Source organism: Balaenoptera borealis (genome assembly GCF_965194805.1).
Source record: "Balaenoptera borealis genome assembly, chromosome: 18".
Lineage (NCBI taxonomy): Eukaryota > Metazoa > Chordata > Mammalia > Artiodactyla > Balaenopteridae > Balaenoptera > Balaenoptera borealis.
The window spans coordinates 17,022,644-17,044,225 of NC_138877.1; the positions used below are offsets into that span (position 1 = coordinate 17,022,644).

At 44.7% G+C, this 21,582-nt stretch overlaps 1 protein-coding gene across 1 annotated transcript; it reads right to left on the reverse strand.

Annotated features, from left to right (window-relative positions):
* Nucleotides 1-7,349: 7,349 nt before the first annotated feature.
* Nucleotides 7,350-10,833, reverse strand: CCDC70 (coiled-coil domain containing 70). The gene has a single exon (XM_082365682.1). The coding sequence runs from the start codon at nucleotides 9,362-9,364 to the stop codon at nucleotides 8,519-8,521; it is 846 nt and encodes a 281-aa protein (XP_082221808.1). The 5' UTR covers nucleotides 9,365-10,833; the 3' UTR covers nucleotides 7,350-8,518.
* Nucleotides 10,834-21,582: the final 10,749 nt, after the last annotated feature.

Below are 21,582 nucleotides of genomic sequence, written 5' to 3' on the forward strand. Positions count from 1 at the left end.
GGGCTCTAGGCGCACTGGCCTCAGTAGTTGCGGTGCGTGGGCTCAGTAGTTGTGGCTCACGGGCTCTAGAGCGCAGGCGCAGTAGTTGTGGCTCACGGGCTTAGTTGTTCCGCGGCATGTGGGATCTTCCCGGACCAGGGCTCAAACCTGTGTCCCCTGCGTTGGCAGGTGGATTCTTAACCACTGCGCCACCAGGGAAGTCCCCAAGATCCGCTTAACTTTTTATGGGGCTGAAGAATGCCCATCTGGTCCATTGGAAGAGCTTTCTGCCTTAGCTGTTTTAAGGGAAAGGCATCTGGGAGTTCCCACCGAATGGGGCCATTTGAATTTAGTTGACAAAAGCTTGGGTTCTGGAGCAGAGACAACCTGGGTTCAAATCCCCATTCTACCTCTTATTGATTGTGTCACCCTGGACTCCCTGTGCTCAGTTTCCTCATTCGCAATTGAAGCTAATACTGGTGCTACCTCACCAGGTTGTGGTGAGGATTAACTGAGATGTAACGCATGCAGTGGGCAGCACTTAGATCAGTGCTTAAAGCCGAGTGAGCTCTCAACCAACATCAGCAAGCGTTCTCTCGTCTCAAGGCTCAGCTGTGTCTTCTGCCTGCATTGATTAGGAAAATGTAGATCTAGAACTAGTTAAACCAGCATCGCATTTTGTTGCTAAGCAACCAGCTCTGAGTTCTGCAAAAAGTGCAGCTCGGTGTGCAGTGACCCCCTAGCAATTGAGCCCCAGTCAGGCTGTTGCTAAGCGTTGTTTTATGTTACCCAAAGCTCATTTCAAGTGTGGAGGAGGAGGGAGGCATGCACAGACAGCACAATCCTAAAGCGTGAGCAAAACCAGTCTTTCCAGCTGGAGGGGCTCACAGTGGGCAAAAAAAGAAAATAAGTAATGACGTGTGCTTGCACCCACCTGCTGGAGTGAGAGAAATCACCCATATGATTTCCCCTTCTCTGGGGTGAAAGAGATTGTCATACGTCTTCAGCGTCGTATCCTCTGTAGAACAACGGGGTATCTCTTCTTCACCTCTTGGGGTCTGGGGTTGCATGGCCTGAGTGGGAACCTGGATATGTGGTTCCAAGCTGAGAAGGGGCAGGGCTGGAAGCACCTACAGCCATCCACATTCCTCCCCTCAGGGAAGTCAGGGGTCAGGGTCACTGACCTCAGGGGAGGCGTTCTCCCCTCATTCATTCATCTATATCATTAAACATGTATTGAGTACTAAGTGCCCAAGATTTGCTAAGCACTGAGAATAAAGCCTAAAGTGGGACCGTTACTCTCCATCTTGTCCTGGTACTCAGTTAAAAAACAAAACAACACACTCTAGCTAGTTTATCAAAGTATTTATTGAAAGATAATAGGTTGCTTACAGAATCTCCCCAATAGTCAGAGAATTGGGGCTGGTGGCTACGCAGCTAGGCACGTTGCCCGGAACACTGTTCTGAATCACCCCAGATGAGCCCCTGTCATCCCTGCAGTTGGGCTTTGGGCTTTGAGGCTCATGCCACTGTCCCAGGCAGGGACCCTTCTGCCGGGGCCTCAGCTCTGCTGTCTCATTTCCTGCCACTGTCACATGATGACTTCTGCCTGGCATCTTTTTCTTCACTGAAGTCCGGCATGGATGAGAGTGATTGGTGGAGCCTGGGTCGCATGTCTGAGCCATGGCTGCAAGGGAGGCTGGGAAATAAATTTCTGACCTTCCCTTATAAGGTGAGAAATTCCCCCGGACGTAAGAAGCATATTCCAATGGTGTTGGGATCCCGGGATCCAGGGATCCCGGGATCCCAGGGCAGCCACAAAGCCTTCAGACATGCATTGTCTGTGCCCTCTTAATCTTTACAGTCTTCTGGAGGATTCGGGCAAATAAACCAGAGAGGACAGCCCAGAGTGACCAGGGCAGGTACAGGTGCGAGAGGGACCACAGAAGGATCCCCACCCAGGGTCAGGGAAGGCAACCTAGGGCAAGTGATACCAGGCTGATCCTTGAAGGATGAGTGTGAGCTTATCAGCAAAGGTGAAGGCTGAGGGAAGGAGAACGCTTCAGATTACAGGTGTGACAGGCGCAAGAGCTCAGATTCACTAAGGAGCTCAAGCTCAGGGAAGGAGAGACATTCTGGGTGGCTGGAGAAAGGATGGGGCTGATGTCGGCAAAAGTGCGAGAAACACTGCTCTAAATAATATGCTTGTGTCACCTGCTCTTTGCATTTTAATTTTAGGCATTATATACTGACTTCTCATGATAAAAAAAAAAAGGCAAATTTCCCATCCCCCCTCTTATTCTAATATTGTGCATTATAATTTTGGATAGATCACAATCAGTATTTATATTTACCTAACTATGTGAATGCTATTCACGGCTGAGTGTGCAGTATTCTACTGCTATTTTCCCTTTTCTGCACACGTCTTTGTTTCACATTACTGTACAACTATTGCTTTCTTCCCAGTTGCTCAGTTTTCTCCCTACTCACCAGTTAGTTATTTACCCTCAAACTCTCCCCCAGCAGTGTTAATATCCTCTCAATCCGTTCAGTCACTTTAAGTATTCCACCAATTTCATCTTTTTTTTTTTCACATCTTTATTGGAGTATAATTGCTTTACAATGTTGTGTTAGTTTCTGCTGTACAACAAAGTGAATCAGCTATACGTATACATATATCCCCATATCTCCTCCCTCTTGCGTCTCCCTCCCACCCTGCCTATCCCACCCCTCTAGGTGGTCACAAAGCACCAAGCTGATCTCCCTGTGCTACGCAGAGGCTTCCCACTAGCTATCTCTTTTACATTTGGTAGTGTATATATGTCAGTGCTACTCTCTCACTTCGTCCCAGCTTCCCCACCCCACCGTGTCCTCAAGTCCGTTCTCTACATCTACGTCTTTATTCCTGCCCTGTCACTAGGTTCATCAGTACTGTTTTTTAGATTCTATATATATGTGTTAGCATACGGTATTTGTTTTTCTCTTTCTCACTTACTTCACTCTGTATGACTGACTCTAGGTCCAACCGCCTTACTATGAATGACTCAATTTCGTTCCTTTTTATGGCTGAGTAATATTCCATTGTATATATGTGCCACATCTTCTTTATCCATTCATCTGTTGATGGACACTTAGGTTGCTTCCATGTCCTGGCTATCGTAAATAGGGCTGCAGTGAACATTGTGGTACATGTATCTTTTTGCATTATGGTTTCAATTTCATCAACTGAACCTTCTTCAGTTTCATCTCTTGAAGAAGTCTTTTTTAACACTTTCAGACCTGCTCCAGTCTGTCCTGGGATCCTGTCTGGATTTCAGCCACAGCTGTCAACCTTGGGGTCTCCCTCCTACTAACTCTTGTGTTGGATCTCATTCCCTGGATCCCATGTCTACCCTCATTTTGCTAAACTCCCTATTTTGGTGGCACTTCTCAGAAAAGGATGTGTTGTGGTAAATTGAGATCTTGTGTGCCTGGAGATGCCTTTATTCTACCCTTGCTCTTGATTGACAGTCTGGCTGAGTGTAGAGCCCGTAGTTGGAATCATCTCTCTCAGTCTGTTAAAGCCATTGTTCCATTGTCCTCCATGTGCCATTGTGGTGGTGCTGGGAAATCTGCAGATATTCTCTTATCTAGTCTTTCTCTCCCTCTCAGCTTTGACGATCGATCTTCTCTTTGCCACCAGTGTTCTGAAATTCCATAGTGATATGTCCTTGTCGGATGAGTTTTCACCCACTATTTTGGGCGCTTTGGGCCTTTTCCATCTGTAAAATTGTGTTGAGACATAGTCTTGAATGATTTCTTTGATAATTTTTTCCCCCTACATTCTTTTTCTTTTCTTTCTGGATCTCATTATCTGGAGGATGGACGTCCTGGACCCTTGTCCCACCTCTATTTTTTTTAATGTCCCTTTACCAATTTTCTTGTCCTTTTCTCATCTTTCTCAGAGAGTTCTTCAATTTTACCATCCAATCCATTTCTTTTTTTTTTTTGGGCTGTGCCGTGTGGCATGTGGGATCTTAGCTCCTCGACCAGGGATCAAACCCACGCCTCCTGCAGTGGAAGCGCAGAGTCTTAACCACTGGACCGCCAGGGAAGTCCCCAACCCATTTCTTGAACTTTTCATTCCTGCTACGCGATACTGCCAATAACTCTTTTTGGATTTTCTGAATATTCCTAGCATTTTGTTCTTGTTTCAGGGATGCAATATTGTCTCTTATTTCTTTTAAAGCCTCCCTCTCCCTGTATAGTCTCTGTTTCCTCCAAGTTACCGTTATCAGTTCACTTTAGCCCGTGTCATATTAGAGGCTTCCCTAAAGTGCCTGGTGATCCTTGGACATCTGCTCACATTTAAGGGGGGCAATAAAGAGGTGACTGGAAGCTCTGTGTGCACAGGTGAGTCCTCAGTGTTACACTTTTAGGCCTCTTCTCCTGGGATGGTCAAATTCCCCAGAGAAGATGCCTCAGTTTCCTGCCTAAAAGCTTGGCTGCCAGCATTCTGGGAACTGAGTGGAGAAAAAATGGTGGTGTGTATGTATGTGTGTGTGTGTGTGTGTGTGTGTGTGTGTGTGTGTGAGATTAATCTACTACTGCATAACAGACTACTCCAAAACCTTGCGTTACAAAAATTTTATCATCTCAAAGTTTCTGTGGGTTAGAAATTCAAGGACAGCTTAACTGAATGGTTCTGGCCCAGGTCTCTCATGAGGTCACAGTGAGATATGGGCTGGGTCTACAGTCATCTACCTGGGTCCGGAGGTTCTGCTTCCAAAGTGGCTCACTTAACATTCCTGGCAAGTCGCTGGTTGTCTGCAGGAGGCCTCGTTTCCTCCCCGTGTGTCCTCATGACGTGGCAGCAGCCTTGCCTAGAGTGAGCGATTTAAGAGAGAGCAAGGCAGAAGCTCTAATGTCTTTTATGACCTGGTCTCAGCAGTCACACTCCGTCATTGTCCACAATACCCCATTGGTTACACAGATCAGCCCTTTTCAGTGTGGGAGGCGACTACCCCAGGGCATGCATACCAGGAGGGCGGATCCACTAGGAGCCATCTTAGAGGTTGGCTGCCACTAGGGTTGGGTGGGGTGTCTCAACACTTTTCAGGTACATCTTTACTTTTCAGCCATTTTTAGCAAGGTATCACCATCTTCAGCTAGACCTGATATCTCTAGTTCTAAGACCCTGAGTTTTGTCCTCTTCAAAGAGTCAATCTCCAATCTCCTACATAACGGAGGAGCTACAGCCTCCAGCTCTACTGAATTGGGGAGAGGACCTAGGAGTTTGCTTCTTAAAAAGACTTTCATCCGGTCTTCCCGTTATCAGCTCCACCTTTACCTACGCCTCAAGAAGTATTTGACCTGCTAATTCCTGTGTCTTCCTGGAGGAAGGTGGCTCTGCAGTGTAAATTGGGTTGGTCCTTGTCTTTCCCCACTGCCAGTTGAAAATTCAGCTGTGTTTCTGCTAAGTCAGCTCCATTCATCCATCTGCTTTTCTGCTTTCAAAATTTTGGTTGCTACTGGCTTCTCTCCTATTCTTTGTTCTTGTGGATTTCCGTCTTTTTAACAATCTCCTTACCGTGTTTTACTGGGATTTTGGGAGGGAGTAGAAGCTGGTGAATGCATTTGTATGGAAATGTACTGGAAATCCCTTCCTCTTCTCTTTTCATCCCTGCTTCTTCTGGGCTACATCTTACCCCAAGTCAAGACAGAGGAGGGCTTTAAGGAGATCACTGAGAGGCTTAAAATATGGCACCTAAAGTTTGGGTAACATGGTGATCTCAGTCATGCCTGAGAAATTCAAAGAGTGAGGAACTGGCCAAACAGCCAGTGGCATCAGAGCAGAGAGCCCTGGGTTTGGTAATGAGGAAATAGGGCTTCCCAGTAGACCACCTGTTGTTAAAGGATTGGTCAGTCCTTACCTCCTTGGCCCTCTACTTCTGGATAAAAGTGAGACATGAAGTTGTTCCAGAGGTTTGATTGTGGTGGGTGTCACACGGTGACCGACGGCAAGGCTTTGGAGGTCGGCTGTCCTGGGGCCCCCCCGGTAGGTGCTCTATCAGTCAGGGTTCTCCAGAGAGACAGAGTCAAGGAGCCACCGTGTCCCCACCACCCTAGTGGAAGCCGACCTCCAAGTCGCCAGCAACTGCAGGTAGCCAGCGGAAGCTGGGACGGTGGCATGGAATGGGTCCTCCCTCAGAGACCCCGGAGAGACCCAGCACTGCCAACAGCGTGACCCGCAGCTACGAGCGAATGCAGTTTGGTTGTTTGCGGTAATTTGTGAGGGCAGCCCTAGGAAACTCATACATTCATATTCTGGTAAATGATGGAGGTAACACTGGCTCCTGGCCATCCCTGTTGGACCATAAGCTAAGTCCGTTTCACCAGTTCATGCTACTTGCATGACTATTAGCAGTAATCAGTTATTCATGATCCTTTGTTCTTCTGGTTCTGAATTAGATGATACGACTATGTCACAAGTCCCAAAGATGAGCTAGGCACGTCACGCTGGGATGCACTGGTCTGTTCACCACTGAGACCTAAGGGGACAGAGCTGGAACAGTGGACATTTACGTCAGTTGCCTGGAAGAAGGGTGGACTCACAGGGGGACCCACCTGTCCTCCTCCAGTCCTTCAAATGACAGCTGTCTCTCCCAGTGGTTCCTGTGGGATGCTGTTGGGGGGGGAAACGCACATTCCCAGTTCCTGCCTCCACCTCGCTTACATTTCTTTGGGCTTAAGATCAACAATCTGTTTGCTTTTGTTTGGGGCAGAATCACTGGAATTGCTGAATCTGCAGCTCTTGCTGCATTGGGGTTCCCACCATCCTGCACACCATGCACTGGACAGGTCTTCTCGAGTGAGGGCCCCTAGCTGTCTCCCCTTGAAATCTGATTCTCCACACGAGCATCTTATTCCCTCTGCTTCTGACGTCTTTGCCCAGGGGCCCGTTGGGAGCTGAGGATGCAAAACTCGGTTTGTGGCAAAGGAGAAAGCGGCTCCCAGCGCCCTGGCCCTGACTCCTGAGGATCAGAGGCCTTGCAAGGAACCCCAACTTCCTCAGAGTGACACGGAGCCATGGAGACTGCTCTTGGGGTTGGCCCACTCTCCTGTACCCGGACATCTGCTCAGCACACCTAGGGGGACCCTGTCCCCTCCTCTCCCTGTTTCTCGACCACCCCCCCAAACCACAGTGAAATCCCCAGGCGCTTTAGGCTCATCCAGCCCTGATGCCGTCATTGGCTGAGCTACTCTAAAGCCACGTGCCATGACCCGGCTGTGTTAGAAAAGGAATGGGACCAACGGGCAGACGGTGTGAGCTCTAGTCCTGGACCTCCCATTTGCTACTTGCCTGGCCATGTGCAGTCTCTACTTTTCCTCACCTGTACAATGGGTTTATGTACCTTCCCTGTCAACCCACAGAGTTGTGGTGAAGCGTACATGAGTTGGCAGATGTGACTGTGCTTATCAAGTAGTAAGGGATGCACAAAGGCAAGGTAAGTTGCTACGTGAATGACAGTGAGGGTCAGGCCCAAGAAAAGGGGAAGCAGGCAATGTTGGCCTTGACATTTCTTTCTACCCACCTTCTGGTCCCTTCCATACCAATGCCCATATAGATGGTCTAATCCCGGAGGAGAAGTTAGGCATGTAAATTGCTGACCACATTAGTGTACATTCATTTAATGTACTACCTCCCTGGGGCATTTTAATTTTAAGTGAATGGAATGAGGGAAACACAAAGGAAGGAACTGATAATGCAGAAATAACAGGTATGTGAGACCTGCGTGAATGGGAGTATCGGGTCAGGGAGGTCTCCCTGACACCTCCCAGATGGCCCTACCTGGTCCACAGGACTCCATCAGGGAAGGGCAGTGCTCTTGTGGGCGGAGCTCTAGAGCCTCAGCCTAGTGCCACGCCCCTTTCTCACGCTACAGAGAATGGGCAGTTGAGACGTTTGGTGGAAGCCTGGATCCGTGAGTGAGTGAACCGCTGGGGGGACGCTGCCTCTGTGTTCTGAGTGGCCTCCCAGGTGAGGACAAAGCACGGGTGGACTGTTAACAGCGCTGCAGCCTTTTCTGGGAAGCTGCCAGCCCGCTCGCAGCCCCCAAGACTGCCCAGGGTGGAGGAGAAGTGACTGCCCCTTGGCGCCACAGAGGCAGAGATATCTCCGCCCCTCTCCGTCCCTACGTGTCTCTTGCTGGCGTCGCCCTCACCCCCACCCCCGTTCTGACTCTTCAGGAGAGTCCAGGGTCTCCACTTACACCCACCCACACGTGCCGCGCTCACGGGGAGCTGCTCGCGGAGCCAAGCTCGGTGGACAGCAGAGCAGCCTGGAGGACGGGAGTACGACCTCTGAGAATCACAAAACCTGGAAAAATGCAGCGGGCCTCCGTACAGAAGTTGGTTTTCCAGACCTCTCCTCAGAACTTTATTAGATCTTTTGAAGCCAGGAGACAAATAAGAGCGTGTTTTCTTCAGCACATGGGGTCACCCCGGACTCGAGTCCCAATCCATCGGTGAGGACCCCCCAGCCCTTCGTCTCCTGTGCTCACGCCCTGCCCCGGCAGGAGGCTGCCGAGCGGGGCCCCCCACTGACGTTGCGGTGCCCCCCTGCCAGCCTCTGCTCCTCCACAACCTGAGCGCCCCCTTCCACCCAGAAGGCCTTCTCCTCCTCCCAGAGGGCCTTCTCCTCCTCCCAGAGGGCCTTTTTATCCTCCCACAGGGCCTTCTCCTCCTCCAGAAGGGCTCTTTCCTCCTCCTCCAGAAGGGCTCTTTCCTCCTCCCACAGGGCCTTTTCTTCCGCCCACAGGGCCTTGTCCTCCTGAAGCAGGTTCCGGTCTCTTTCCCACAAGGCATTGTCCTCTTTCCAGAAGGCCTTATCTTCCTTCCAGAAGATTCGGTACTTTTTCCAAAAGGCTTTCTCTTGTTCCCAGAAAGATTTTTCCATTTCCCAGAAGGCTTTTTCCTCTTTCCAGAAGGTTTTCTCCTCTTCCCAGAAAGGTCTCTCCTCTTCCCAATTGCCCAAGACCTGGCCCCTGAAAGCGCAGATCTTGCCACGGAAATTCCACATCTCTTCCCTGAAGCCTTCTATCTTCTCACGGAAGTGTCTCATCTCTTCCCGAAACACCTTTTCTTCCTGCAGCTTGTGGATTAGTTTCTTCTGGCGAATGTTGGATGAGGAGACCACCAGTGAGTGGAAGCAGGCAAGCTCCATCCATTTGCTCACCTTGAAGGGAAACATTGTCTTGGTCAGCCAGGATGGTGAGGTGACTGCGATGGAGGACACGGCTGCTGGCCAGGTCCAGGTCAGCTGGTCCAACCCTATGGGGGCACCAGAGAGAACATGCCCCTTGAGTATCACATCCCAGAGGGCAAGCCCTGGACTCTGTGCCATTACTGGGAATTATCTTTTAATCTTAGAATTTTTTTTTTTTTACATATACATGTATCTATTCTTTTTCAAATTCTTTTCCCATTTAGGTTACTACAGAGTATTGAGTTGAGTTCCTTGTGCTATACAGTAGGTCCTTGTTGGTTACGTATTTTACATATAGCAGTATGTACATGTCAATCCCAAACTCGCAGTCTAACCCTTCCCCTCACCCTTCCCCCCTGGTAACCATAAGTTCGTTCTCTTAAGTCTGTGAGTCGGTTTCTGTTTTGTAAATAAGTTCATTTGTATCATTCTTTAAAGATTCCACATATGAGCAATGTCACATGATATTTGTCTTTCTCTATCTGACTTCACTTAGAATGATAATCTCTAGGTCCATCCATGTTGCTGCAAATGGCATTATTTCATTCTTTTTTATGGCTGAGTAATATTCCATCATATATATGTACCACATCTTCTTTATCCATTCCTCTGTCGATGGACATTTAGGTTGCTTCCATGTCTTGGCTATTGTAAACAGCGCTGCAGTGAGCACTGGGGTGCATGTATCCTTTTGCACCATGTTTTTCTCCAGCTATATGCCCAGGAGTGGGATTGCTGGGTCGTAACGGTAGCTCTTTTTTTAGTTTTTTAAGGAACCTCCATACTGGTCTCCATAGTGGCTGTATCAATTTACATTTCCACCAACAGTATAAGAGGGTTCATTATTGGGACATTTTAACCATTGTTCTCTTTGTCCCCTTGGTGGTATTTGTGAGGGGCAAGCTGTGGTAGAGAAAGACGCTGGCTGGTCATGGTTTTGCACTGAAGAGGTAGTCAGTACGTTCAAGCTCAAGGCTACTGAAATAATAGAATATCAGCCAACAAAGACAATGGTTCTCAACCAGAGTGTCAGGACGCACAAGTGTGACATGATCACTTTAGAGGTGTGTCACAGTTTTGTTTTGCTTTTAAATAATCAAGTGCCACAGCCCCAAGTGATTTATTTGTGTTACATCAACCAGAATACATCTGAGGTTTTGGCTTTCTCACTTGGGGATTGTTCATAACCTTCTGATTGGGCGTGCTCACAGCAGGAGGCCACAAGTGTGCATATCCTCTGTTATAAGCCATGTGGGAAACAGAAGGTGAGACCCACAGACCTGGAGGAGTCGATTTTAGTAGAAGAATCTATTTTGGGAACAGAAGTTTAGAACCAAAAGGTGAAAGATGACACTGAATGTTGGCTAGGATGTGGGAAAGAGGAATTCTCACATGGTAGCCAGTAGCCATTCTCACATGGTAGCCAATTCTCACATGGTAGCCATTATTGTTCAATAACAATAACGAGGACACATTATGACTCAGCTGCTCCACTCCCAGATACATGCCCTGAGGGAACTTCTAAATTGTGTCCAGGTTACGTGTACAGGAATGTTCAAGCAGCTATGTTCACAAGAGCTCAACACTGCAAGCAGTCCAATGACCCTCACAATAGAATGGAGTTCAAATGTGGTGGTCTGTTCATGCAATGGAGAGCACAGCTACGTGCAACAATGTGGATGAACCTTATAATACTGAAAGAAAGAATCAGGATCAAAGACTTTGAAAGAAAAAGTTCCAAAACAAGCAAAATTAAACTCTATTGTTTAAGGAAATATACTTAAGTGACAACACAAAAAGACAAGCAAGGAAGTGAGTCCCATTAAGTCAAGATAATAATTACTTAGGAAGTTGAGATTAACATATATACACTACTGTATGTAAAACCGATAACTAACAAGGACCTATTGATACTGTATAGCACAGGGAACTCTACTTAGTACTCTGTAATAATCTATATGGGAAAAGAATCTGAAAAAGAATAGATATGTGTGCATGTATAACTGAATCACTTTGCTGTACACCTGAAACTACCACAACATTGTAAATCAAATATACTCCAATATAAAATAAAAAAAAATTTTTTTAAGTAATTACTTGTGTGTGAAGGAGTGGGTGGGGAGGTAGGATACTAAGGGCTGTGATTGGGTGAGGACATGAGAGGGGCTTCTGAGGGGCCAGTAGTATCCCTTTTCTTTACTTGGTGGCAGTTGCCTGTGTGTTATAATAAAAAAGTGCTAAGCTGTATACATATGTTTTATGTACTCCAGTAAATGCATTGTATATCACAGTAAAATAAAAGCTAGGGAAAAAGAAAGAGAGAAAGAGAGAGAGAGAGGGAGAGAGGGAGGGAGGGAGGGAGGAAGGAAGGAAAGGAAGGAAGAAAGAAAGAAAAGGAAGGAAGGAAAGGAAAAGAAAGGAAGGAAGGAAGAAAAAAGAAAGGAGGGAAGAAAGGGAAGAAGTGGAGAGGGAGGGAGGAAGAAAGGAAAGAAAGAAGGAAGGAAGGAAAGAAAGAAAGGAAAGGAAAGGAAAGGCAGAAAGAAAGAAGGAAAGAAGGAAAAAAAGAGAGGGAGGGAGGGAGGATCTCCACACATTGCCGTTACCTGAGGTATCAGATCTCAAGAACTATCCCCAAAATTCCGGTAACAAAGGTGGGTTGAGAGATGAGAAAAAGGTCTGGACATGGGACAGCAGTTGGAGTGCAGGGGAGACAAAGGGTGTGTACACATGGCAAGGGCATTGGTTTCCATGTTGAGCTTTCTGGAAGCAGCTGCCAGGGTCTGGCCTCACTGAGTGGGCCTCGCTGGGCACTGCACCCTGGAGCACCGTGAGTCCCTCCAGGAGATTTCCAGGTTTTCTCCTTCTTTTTCTACTTTCTGACTTGGGAGCAGGCAGTAGGGGAGAAGGAAGGACACATAGCCGGCGTGTGCGTGGCTGTGTGTGTGTGTGTGTTTGTGTGTGTCTAAGTGAGAGATGTTTGTATCAAGCACTGGACTGATTGATAGCAAAAACATTTAGCAACTTGGTCACTAATTTCAGATGAAACCTCCCCTCCTCATACAACCCTCCAGCCGAAGGAAAATATACAGACACCCACGCTAAGAAGCAAATTTAAAAACACTGAACGCTGTCACTAAAGAAAATAACTATATTTTTCAACAACAAAATAAGGTTTACAGAAGTCCCCTTTCATGTGTGAGACCTGTCTGTCCCCAGTGCGTCCCCTGCACAATAAGGAAACATTTGTGCAGGCTTCTGACTTTCTTCTGCACTGTTTCCTGGACATATCCCAACTCCGAAAGTGATCACCTTCCAAATTACACTAGAGCTTTATTTCTTACTCCATAAGCAGTGTTTGCACTAGCTAGACAACTTGTTGAAACAGTTTAATAAATTCCTCTTTCCTTTTTACCATAGATACCAACTATCATCCAGTTCTACATTTCACCCCATCCACGTTATCCCCAGCCATTATTTTCTGGCCCTTTATGACCTCACACTTTCTGCAGGTCTAACACCAGTCGTTGCTTTTAGTGGGCTTTCCTTTTAGGGCTGCTCTCCACAAAGAAACAGAGTGTGTCTGCCTTTATGAGGAGGAGAGAGCTGCAAAGATGAGTGAAGAAGTCAATTCAAGGCAGCTGGCCCTGTCCACGGAGTCCCTTGAGAATAGAGCAAACTACAGACTGTAGGTCAGTGAGCACTCAGGGTTCACAGTACACAATTTTCCCCCTGAATCTAACTTCCCACTTGAGCAGCAGCAGGAGAAATCTGCTTATGGCACTCGTTGGATAAACGTATTATAGAAATACACATATCGTAAGTCAGGTATTCAGGGGCACCCCTTGTTCTCAGAGAATCTGGGTTCCTACTCGCGGAGAAAACAGATCCATGAGCTGAAACTCCCAGCTCACCCTCTCGGCATCCACATCCATCTTTAATGTCCTCCTCTGGGCTCCCAGGCAAGGCCAGGCCTTCCCCCCATCTCCTGCTAACTGCACAGTGACCTTGTTTCATCAGTGATCCCTCACTCATGGGCCGTCCACATCTCACCCTCTGCTCACTCTGACATCTCAGCACAAAAACGTGCTCAAGTCTGTCTCATTTTAAAACCAACGAAGCAACCCAAAACAGAATCCTCTGACTCCCTCTACCTATTGCTAGCCCTCTCCTCCTTAAATAGTCTTCTTAGGGACTTCCCTGGTGGTCCAGTGGTTAGGGCTCCATGCTGCCCCTGCAGGGGGCATGGGTTTAATCCTTGGTCAGGGAACTAAGATCCCACATGCTGCACCTTGTGGTCAAAAAAAAAAAGTAAATAGTCTTCTTAAAAGAGCAGTTGACAATCACTATCCCCATTCATGTGTTGCATCTGCACCCTTGTGCTGCAGCAATCTTCTGTCCCCTAACTCTACTGAAACTGTACCTCTTAAGGTCACCACTCACCCGCTAGTGGTTTAGTCCTTATCCTACTGACCTCTCGGCAGCACTGGACATGAATCCTTCTTTGAAACTCCTTCCCTCTTGACGTCTATAAGGCCAGGCCATTCTGTTCTCCTCCTACTTCCCTTTTGGTTCTAGTCTCTTTGTGGACTCCTTTTCCCAACGGAGTATACTTTATCCATTTAAAGCAGGACCTACCTCATAGGGCTCCTGTGGGGAATAAATTGGTATGTTGAGTGCCTAACACAGTGCCTGGCACACAGCACGTGCTCAATACATAGGAAATGAGAATAACTATAATTACTATTTTGTGTCATTTTCAGTCTTCCTAGAGTGGCATGCTGGGATAATCATGATTTGCCCCTACAAATTTTAGCCTTACCTTTCAGCCATCTCCCCTGACACCTAGGCTCTGGCCACCTGGTACTCCTCTAATGTGCCGAGTTTTCCCCGCTTCCATGCCATGCTGTTCTCTCTCCCTGGATGTCTGGCCTAAGCCCACTTCACTTTGTCCAGCTAACACTTCAAGACTCAGATAAGGAGTCCGCTCTCCTAGGCAGCTTCTCCTGAAACTCTCCCACCAAGTTCAGACTGAGCATACACCCCTCCTGTCCCGCTAGGAACACTTCGTCTCCCATCTCTATGTCCAGCATCTAGCGCAATGTCTGGTACATAATAGATGTTCAGTAAATGTCCATCGACTGAATGAATGGCAGTCTTCTGGGTTAGAATGCTGGAAAAAAATGTATCTCCAAAGTTTTTATCATTCCACTTAAATTATCTTTGAGAAAGAGATAAAATAAGTACAATATCAAATACATTGATGCCTATTTAGATATAAAGTACAATATAAAACTGTAAATATGTGTCTATATAGATATAAAAACATAAGTCAAAGACGCATGCCTAATCTTCAATCTTATACTTCAAGGCTAGGAACTTATTTTTAAAGGAAATGTTATATATTGAGTTATGTTTACAGCCAATCCTCTCTGATCTAAAGCCAACAGTTACTTACTGCTTAGCTGTTTCCCAACTGGGCAAGTCCTGTAGCCCTCAGAGGACAGGCAGTCATTGTCACATCAGATCCCTAGTGATGTCGCTTTCATAGGCTCCCTTAACACTGTTTGCAAAGACCCCTCTCAGTCCTGAGTCACAGGGTGGAGAGGGCCAGGATAGGGAACCAAATGAGAGACTCTAAAAAGTTGAGGGAGAACATGAAAGGTTGGAAAGACTTCATCTTCCATCTTTGACTTCACCAATAGGCTGGTGCTGTTGATGACTCGCAAATGATTGTTACTTCACATTCTACCTGGATTGTGTCCAGGAGCAGGCTTCCAGGGAATCATGTTTCAGTGTGGCGGGGAGGGGTCGTATGTGGTGAATCATTTCTCTTGCTGCTTTCAAGATTCCCTCTTTGTCTCTGTCTTTTGACAGTTTGACTATGGTGTGTCTAAATGTGGACCTCTTTGAGTTTATACTACTTAGAGTTTGTTGAGCTTCTTAGATGTACAGATTTGATGCAGATTTTCCTCACATTTGAGAAGTTTATTTATTCATATATTCTTTCTTCCTCTTTCTTTCTCTCCTCTCCTCCTAGGATTCCTATTATATTTATGTTAGTAGCTTGATGGTGTCCCACAGGTCTCTGAGGCTCTGTTCATTTTTCTTCATTCTTTTGCCTTTCTATTGCTTAGACTGGATAATCTTAATTGACCTGTCTTCAAGTTCACTGATTTTTTCTTCTGCCAGCTCAAATCTGCTGTGAGCCCCTCTATTTTTTATTTTCAAGGCCAGAATTTCTATTTGGTTCTTTTTTAAAAATAATTTCTATCTCTTTATTGATATTCTCTATTTGGTCATACATCATTCTCATTCTTTCCTTTAATTCTTTAAGCAAGGTTTCTTTTAGTCCTTTGATCATATTTATAACAGCTGTTTAATATCTTGCTCTAGTAAGTCAACATTTGCAGTTCCTCAGAGACAGTTTTTAACCAAAAAGAAAATAACTCAGAATCATAGTTTCTATTGCCTGCCTTCTCCCCCTGATTATGAGCCATTCTTTTTTGTTTCTTTGCATGTCATATAACTGTATGTTAAAAGTGAACATTTAAAATAATATAATCTTAAATAATATATTACAAACAATATAATGTGATAATTCTCAAAATGAGATTTCCCCCTCCTCAGGTTTGTTGTTGTTTTGTTATTATTACTATTTGCTTAGTGACTTTCCCAGACTAATTCTGTACAGTCTGTATTTTTTGTTGTGTGTGGCCACTGAAGTCTGCTTAATTAGCTTAGTGGTCAGCTAATGATTGAACTAAGAGGTCTCCTTGAACTGATTAGTCTCCCTTCCTTTGCTGAGGGCCTGTGTGGTGTGTGTGTGTGGACATGCCTTCAATGCTCATGCAGACAGTTTACAATTCTGCCTTAGCCTTCACTTCCTACTTGTGCAGGGCCTCAAGGTCAGCCTGAAGTGAGGAATTACAGCCTCCTCAGGTCTTTTTGGGGCATGTGCACACTCACACGCATGTGACCTTCCAGATTCCCAGAAATATGTTAGAACTTTTAAAAGCTTCCATCTTATTCTCCAGTTATTCTTAAATTATTGGTCAGCCTCTTATTAGCCCCAACTGGTAACACAGCCTCAGGCAGCTGTGATATTAAACAGTTACACTCATTTTTTTGACAAATGCCCTGAGGCTAGGGCTGTTTGCATAAACCAAGCATTAAGTTAGGTCAAATAAAGACAAGTTTTGTGGGTGGAGCTTTTCAGTGAACTGCCAAACCAGTCAACTGTTAACAATTCTTTGGAGATGAAGATTTGGCGGGGGGCTCTAAACCTATTCTGTCCCCTTACTTAGTCATTCTAAGATTCCTAATTCATTGTTTTTTAAGCATTCTTCTTTTCTTTTTTTTTAAAATTTATTTATTTATTTTTGGCTGCGTTGGGTCTTCGTTGCTGCGCGTGGGCTTTCTCTAGTGGTGTCGACGGGTTTCTCATTGCGGTGGCTTCTCTTGTTGTGGAGCACAGGCTCTAGGAGCGTGGGCTTCAGTAGTTGTGGCACGTGGGCTCAGTAGTTGTGGCTTGCAGGCTCTAGAGCGCAGGCTCAGTCGTTGTGGTACGCGGGCTTCGTTGCTCCATGGCATGTGGGATCTTCCAGGACCAGGGCTTGAACCCGTGTCCCCTGCATTGGCAGGTGGATTCCTAACCACTGTGCCACAAGGGAAGCCCCGTTCTTCTTTTCTAATGCAGAAGGTTGCTCTAATAATGGAGGCGGCAGACAGTCTGAGTCATGAGTAGTATTGTAGCCGGGGAATCAGAGAGGAATAGATGCTACAAGGAATATTTCAAAGAGAGACTCAACAGGTGATCAGGTGGTTGCATGGGAGGAAGGTAGAGGAAGTAAGGACAGGGCTAAGGTACCTGGTCTCAGTGCCTAGAACCGTGCACCAATTAGAAATTTGAAGTTGAAATAGAGTTGATTTAGATGAGTTGGTAGAGTATTCTTACATAAAACCTTGGGATCCTCAGTGATGCACAATTCGTGTTTGCTACTCCAAGTAAATCTTAAAGTCTCTGGAGGAAATAGTAAGATAGTTAATAGGTAATAGTAAGGAAATAGGAAGGAAACAGTAAGGAAATAGTAAGAGTATTAGATAGTAATAGACAGGTAATAGTAAGGAAATAGTAAGAGATTACTATTGCTAAATGTGAACGGGCACTAAAAATAAATTGAACTTCAGCATCAATGAGCTCACATAATTGAAAAGGACAAGCTTCCCTCTCCCATACTTTGCACCAAATCAACAGCTCCTTTTTACTCAAGATAAGAGTGTAGCTTAAATTTTGTTCAGTACTCTTATTTTAAAAAATAGTGTTATCATTCTTGTTAGTCTTCAAAGCAATACATGTTCATGATTAAAAAAAAAAATTAGAAAATAGAACAAAGATGAAGAAGAAAATTAAAATCATCCATAATCCCAATACTCAGAGGTAACTACAGTAAACACTTTGGGGTATAGTCTTCCAATCTTTTTCCTGCACTTGCAGCTAGGTATATTCTAAACAATTGGTTTTATACTGTGCATACTGTTTTGTGTCTTGCCTTTTCATGTAATAATACATCATAAAATTTCCCCATTTCTTTAAATATTTCTGAGAACATGATTTTCTATAACTGCAAGAGTACACTTTCCCCTACTTTTGGAAATTGATTTATTCCATTAGGAATATAGATTATTTTCCTGGAAGAGTAGGTCAAATTGGAAAATTGCTCACAAATGAAGGCAATGGCAACATAATTAATCATCACTGCTATGGCCTCAGTCTCCGTGTTGAAAATAGAGAATTCTTTCTGGCAGCACTAGTCACAGAAAGGGATCATTCATGGGAAGTTGGCTCTGTGAAGGCAGACTTTGTTTTGTTCCTGCTATATCCACCATGCTCATTTTACAAATAGCTTCTGAAATCAAGCAGAAAAAGACTAATAACCCAATAGATAAATGGCCAAAGGATGTGAATAAATTGATTGCAGACAAATGCGAATGACTCTTTAACATATGAAAAAATTTCCAGCATCAATTATAGGGAAGTGCAGTTGAAAATAAATATTGCATTTCTCTTCTATCAGATTGGCAAAAACCCAGAAGTTTGACAATACCCTCTGTTAGCAAAACTGTGAGAAAATAGGCTCCCTTATACAGTGCTGGTAGGGATGCAAAATGTTACAAACCCTATAGCGGTGCATTTGTCAGTACTAATGAAATTGTAGATGCATTTACCTGTTGACTCAGCAATTCCATTTCTAGACGTCTGTCCCACGGGTACACTTATACAAGTACAAAGTGATACTTGCAGAAGGTTATTCAACTAACTGGAGTATTGTTTGAAACTGCAAAAGATTGGAAAGAATCCAATTTTCCGGCAATAGGGAACAACTTAAGTAAACTGTGGCATGTCTACACAGCAGAGTACTATGCAGCTGTGAAAAATTGAGCAAAGGCTTCAATGTGCTGATATGAAGAAATCTCCAATATATACGAAGTGAAACAAACAACGAGGTATAGAATACCGCTACATATTGCGTAAGAAAGAAAATAAGAATATATACCTATGTATTTGCTTACATTTTCACAAAGAAATACTTGAAGAAAAATACCAAATTAATAAAAACAGTTATTTATGAGGGAAACAATAGAGGAAGCAGGGATAGAAACAAGACCCCTTTGTGAATACCTTTCTAGAAGGTTTTGGTCTTTGAATAACTCTGAAAACAATTCTTAAATTTGGAAACAAACACATGAGCATAATCATACATCTAATAGTACCGTACCCACACAGAGGAGGAAGGATTTATTTCAGCTGACTTTAGGGCACAGTGTTTTGACTCTACCTCCTTAGTGGGATGTAATTGAAGGATAAAAAAACTACAAAGAAATTTGGAATCTCACCTTGGTCGTTTTATTTTTTTAGTAGTGTTCGTATTGTATTTTGAAACTTTCTATTGTATCACAAAGCATACAAGTAATTGTATTAATAACATTAGGAATCAAGATTTTCAATGTAAAAGAAAAGGGATATAATTATAACATCAAGTAAGTTACATAAAATACTATATGGTATTAAATTTAAATTAAAAATTTTAATGAGCTCATGACTTTAAAAAATATGCACGTATACCTCTGCTTACTGTGATGGATAATAGCAACAATATCCCAGAAGCCATGAATATCACCCTTGTGCACAGATCTTAGCCTCTAATACCATCCCCTGCCCGGGCTCCACTGATAAATGACTGTTTCTGGGCATAGGAAAAGGAAGGTACAAAGTGAACCTGAGACATGTTTTTCCAGAAATCAAGGAAGTTTTCTTGTCATCAAAAGGAGCCAACTTGAGTAGGCTCCCACTGACCGAAACTGTGAGAATTTGACCATCAAAAAGAATAATGTTTGTGGTTAATTGAAATCTATTCAATCTCTAAAATCCATGAATCTACAATGATACTAATGATTTAAAAAGACAGAGAAAACTCACTTGTCACCATTTAGAGTACAATTAAGGCTATTAACTCAACTTCTCTGAAAATTTGAAAATTAAAGGAGTATTTGAAAATTAAAGGACAGTTGAAAGAATGAACAACGTATGCCGCCTTTCATTTAGAAACTGTAGACCATGCTATCAAACAGCCCCTGTTGATGTGGGAAAGCTTTGCAGAAGAACCTTGGCTGATATATGCAGAAGAAGTGATAGAATCAGAAAGAAACCACTAATTCACATACCTAATGATATTTTTGGCATTTTCATTCATCGTTTTTAAAACCACTAGATGAATGATTGATGGGGAAACTAGACATTTGTATTGCCCCAAATAACACCACAGATTCTATGTCTAAGTGAAATATACCATTGTATGGTGGAGGGATCAGTCTATCATCTTTATCTAGAGGTTAATTTAACACCACAAAGTGTGGGTCGACCATATATCACGTGCCTCTTGGTGTAATGCAGTGTGACTGTCTTATATATGTAAGATTCTCTAGAAGCAGAGCCTGAGGTCTATTGGAGGAGGGTTCTTGGGAGAAGGAGAACGAGGGAAGCAGGAAAGGACAGGGGAAAAACTATGTAGGAATGTGTCTCCGTTGGAGAATAGCAACAGCCTGATCCGCTGGGTAGCTGGGGAGCATGAACTGTTCCACCGAGTTGATCCCACCTCGAAGTCCGTGCCAGTACCTGCAGGCTTCCCCTGGGCGTCCCATGCCACCGTTTCTACGGCCACAACCACATGATGTTGCTAAGAGGGCACCATGTGACGTCCTAGAATATAACCTTCACGAAGGTGGGTGTTACAGGATGCGTTGTGTGCCCCCAAATTTCGTATGGTGAAGTCCTAACCCATTAGAATATAACTGTATTTGGAGATTGTGTCTTTAAAGAGGTAAGTTTAAAAGTTAAAAGGAGGTCACTAGGGTGGGCCCTAATCCAATACAACTGGTGTCCTTATAAGAAGAGGAAATTAGGACACAGAGAGGAAAGATCACATGAAGACACAGGTAGGAGAAGCTGGACATCTACAAGCCAAGGAGAGAGATCTCAGAAGAAACCAACCCTGACAACACCTTGATCTTGGACTCCAAGCCTCCAGGACTGTGAGAAAAATAAATTTCTGTTGTTTAAGCTACCCGATGTGGTACTTTGTTATGGCTGCTCCAGCAAACTAATACAGTAGGGATTTCTGTTTTGTTTACTGCTTCATTCCAGCACTCAGAACAGTGTCTGTCATGTAGTAAACACAGTTATCGAATGAATGAGTGTTCTACTCCTAGAGTTGTAAATCACAGCAGGAGAAAAGATCTCTACTTGCAGATTTTCTCTCTGTATATCTGTGGTTTCTATTCTTTTGCTCCTGTCCCTCATATTTTTTATCCCAGGAGAGGTTTTGCTCCTGCCTGCCCCTCGCATCTTCTTCCAGTGGAGGAAAGACCTCCTCGCCGGCCTAGCCTCTGGAGCCTCTGTGTACGTCACGCTTTCTTCCGTGCAGTTCTCGGGATTTTTTGTGTTTGGTGGTTGGGGTAGATTGGGTTTTCCAAAGGTGGCCTTAACAAGACCCCTCATCCCATATTCTCTTCTAACACTGTGACCTCGCCAATGCCCCATCAAGAAGCAGAGTCTGTCTCCTCCCCTTGAACCTGGGTGGATCTTTGGATTGCTTCAACCAACAAGGCACAGAGAAAGCGGTGCCATGTGACTGCTGAGCTGTCGGGTGCTGGAGCCCTTGCTGCCAGGGGGCCAATGATCTTGCACATTTTTCCCCAGCTCCACGCCCAGTGGAGTCGTGTCAGTAGCCTGAAGACAGCCATGGTGAGATTATTTATATTACAGAAGCCAGCAAATGCTACAATCACAATCACACACA

Excerpts from the sequence above, each read along its gene's own strand:
- CCDC70 (XM_082365682.1), bottom strand. The coding sequence starts at position 9,364 with ATGGCACAGAGTCCAGGGCTTGCCCTCTGGGATGTGATACTCAAGGGG.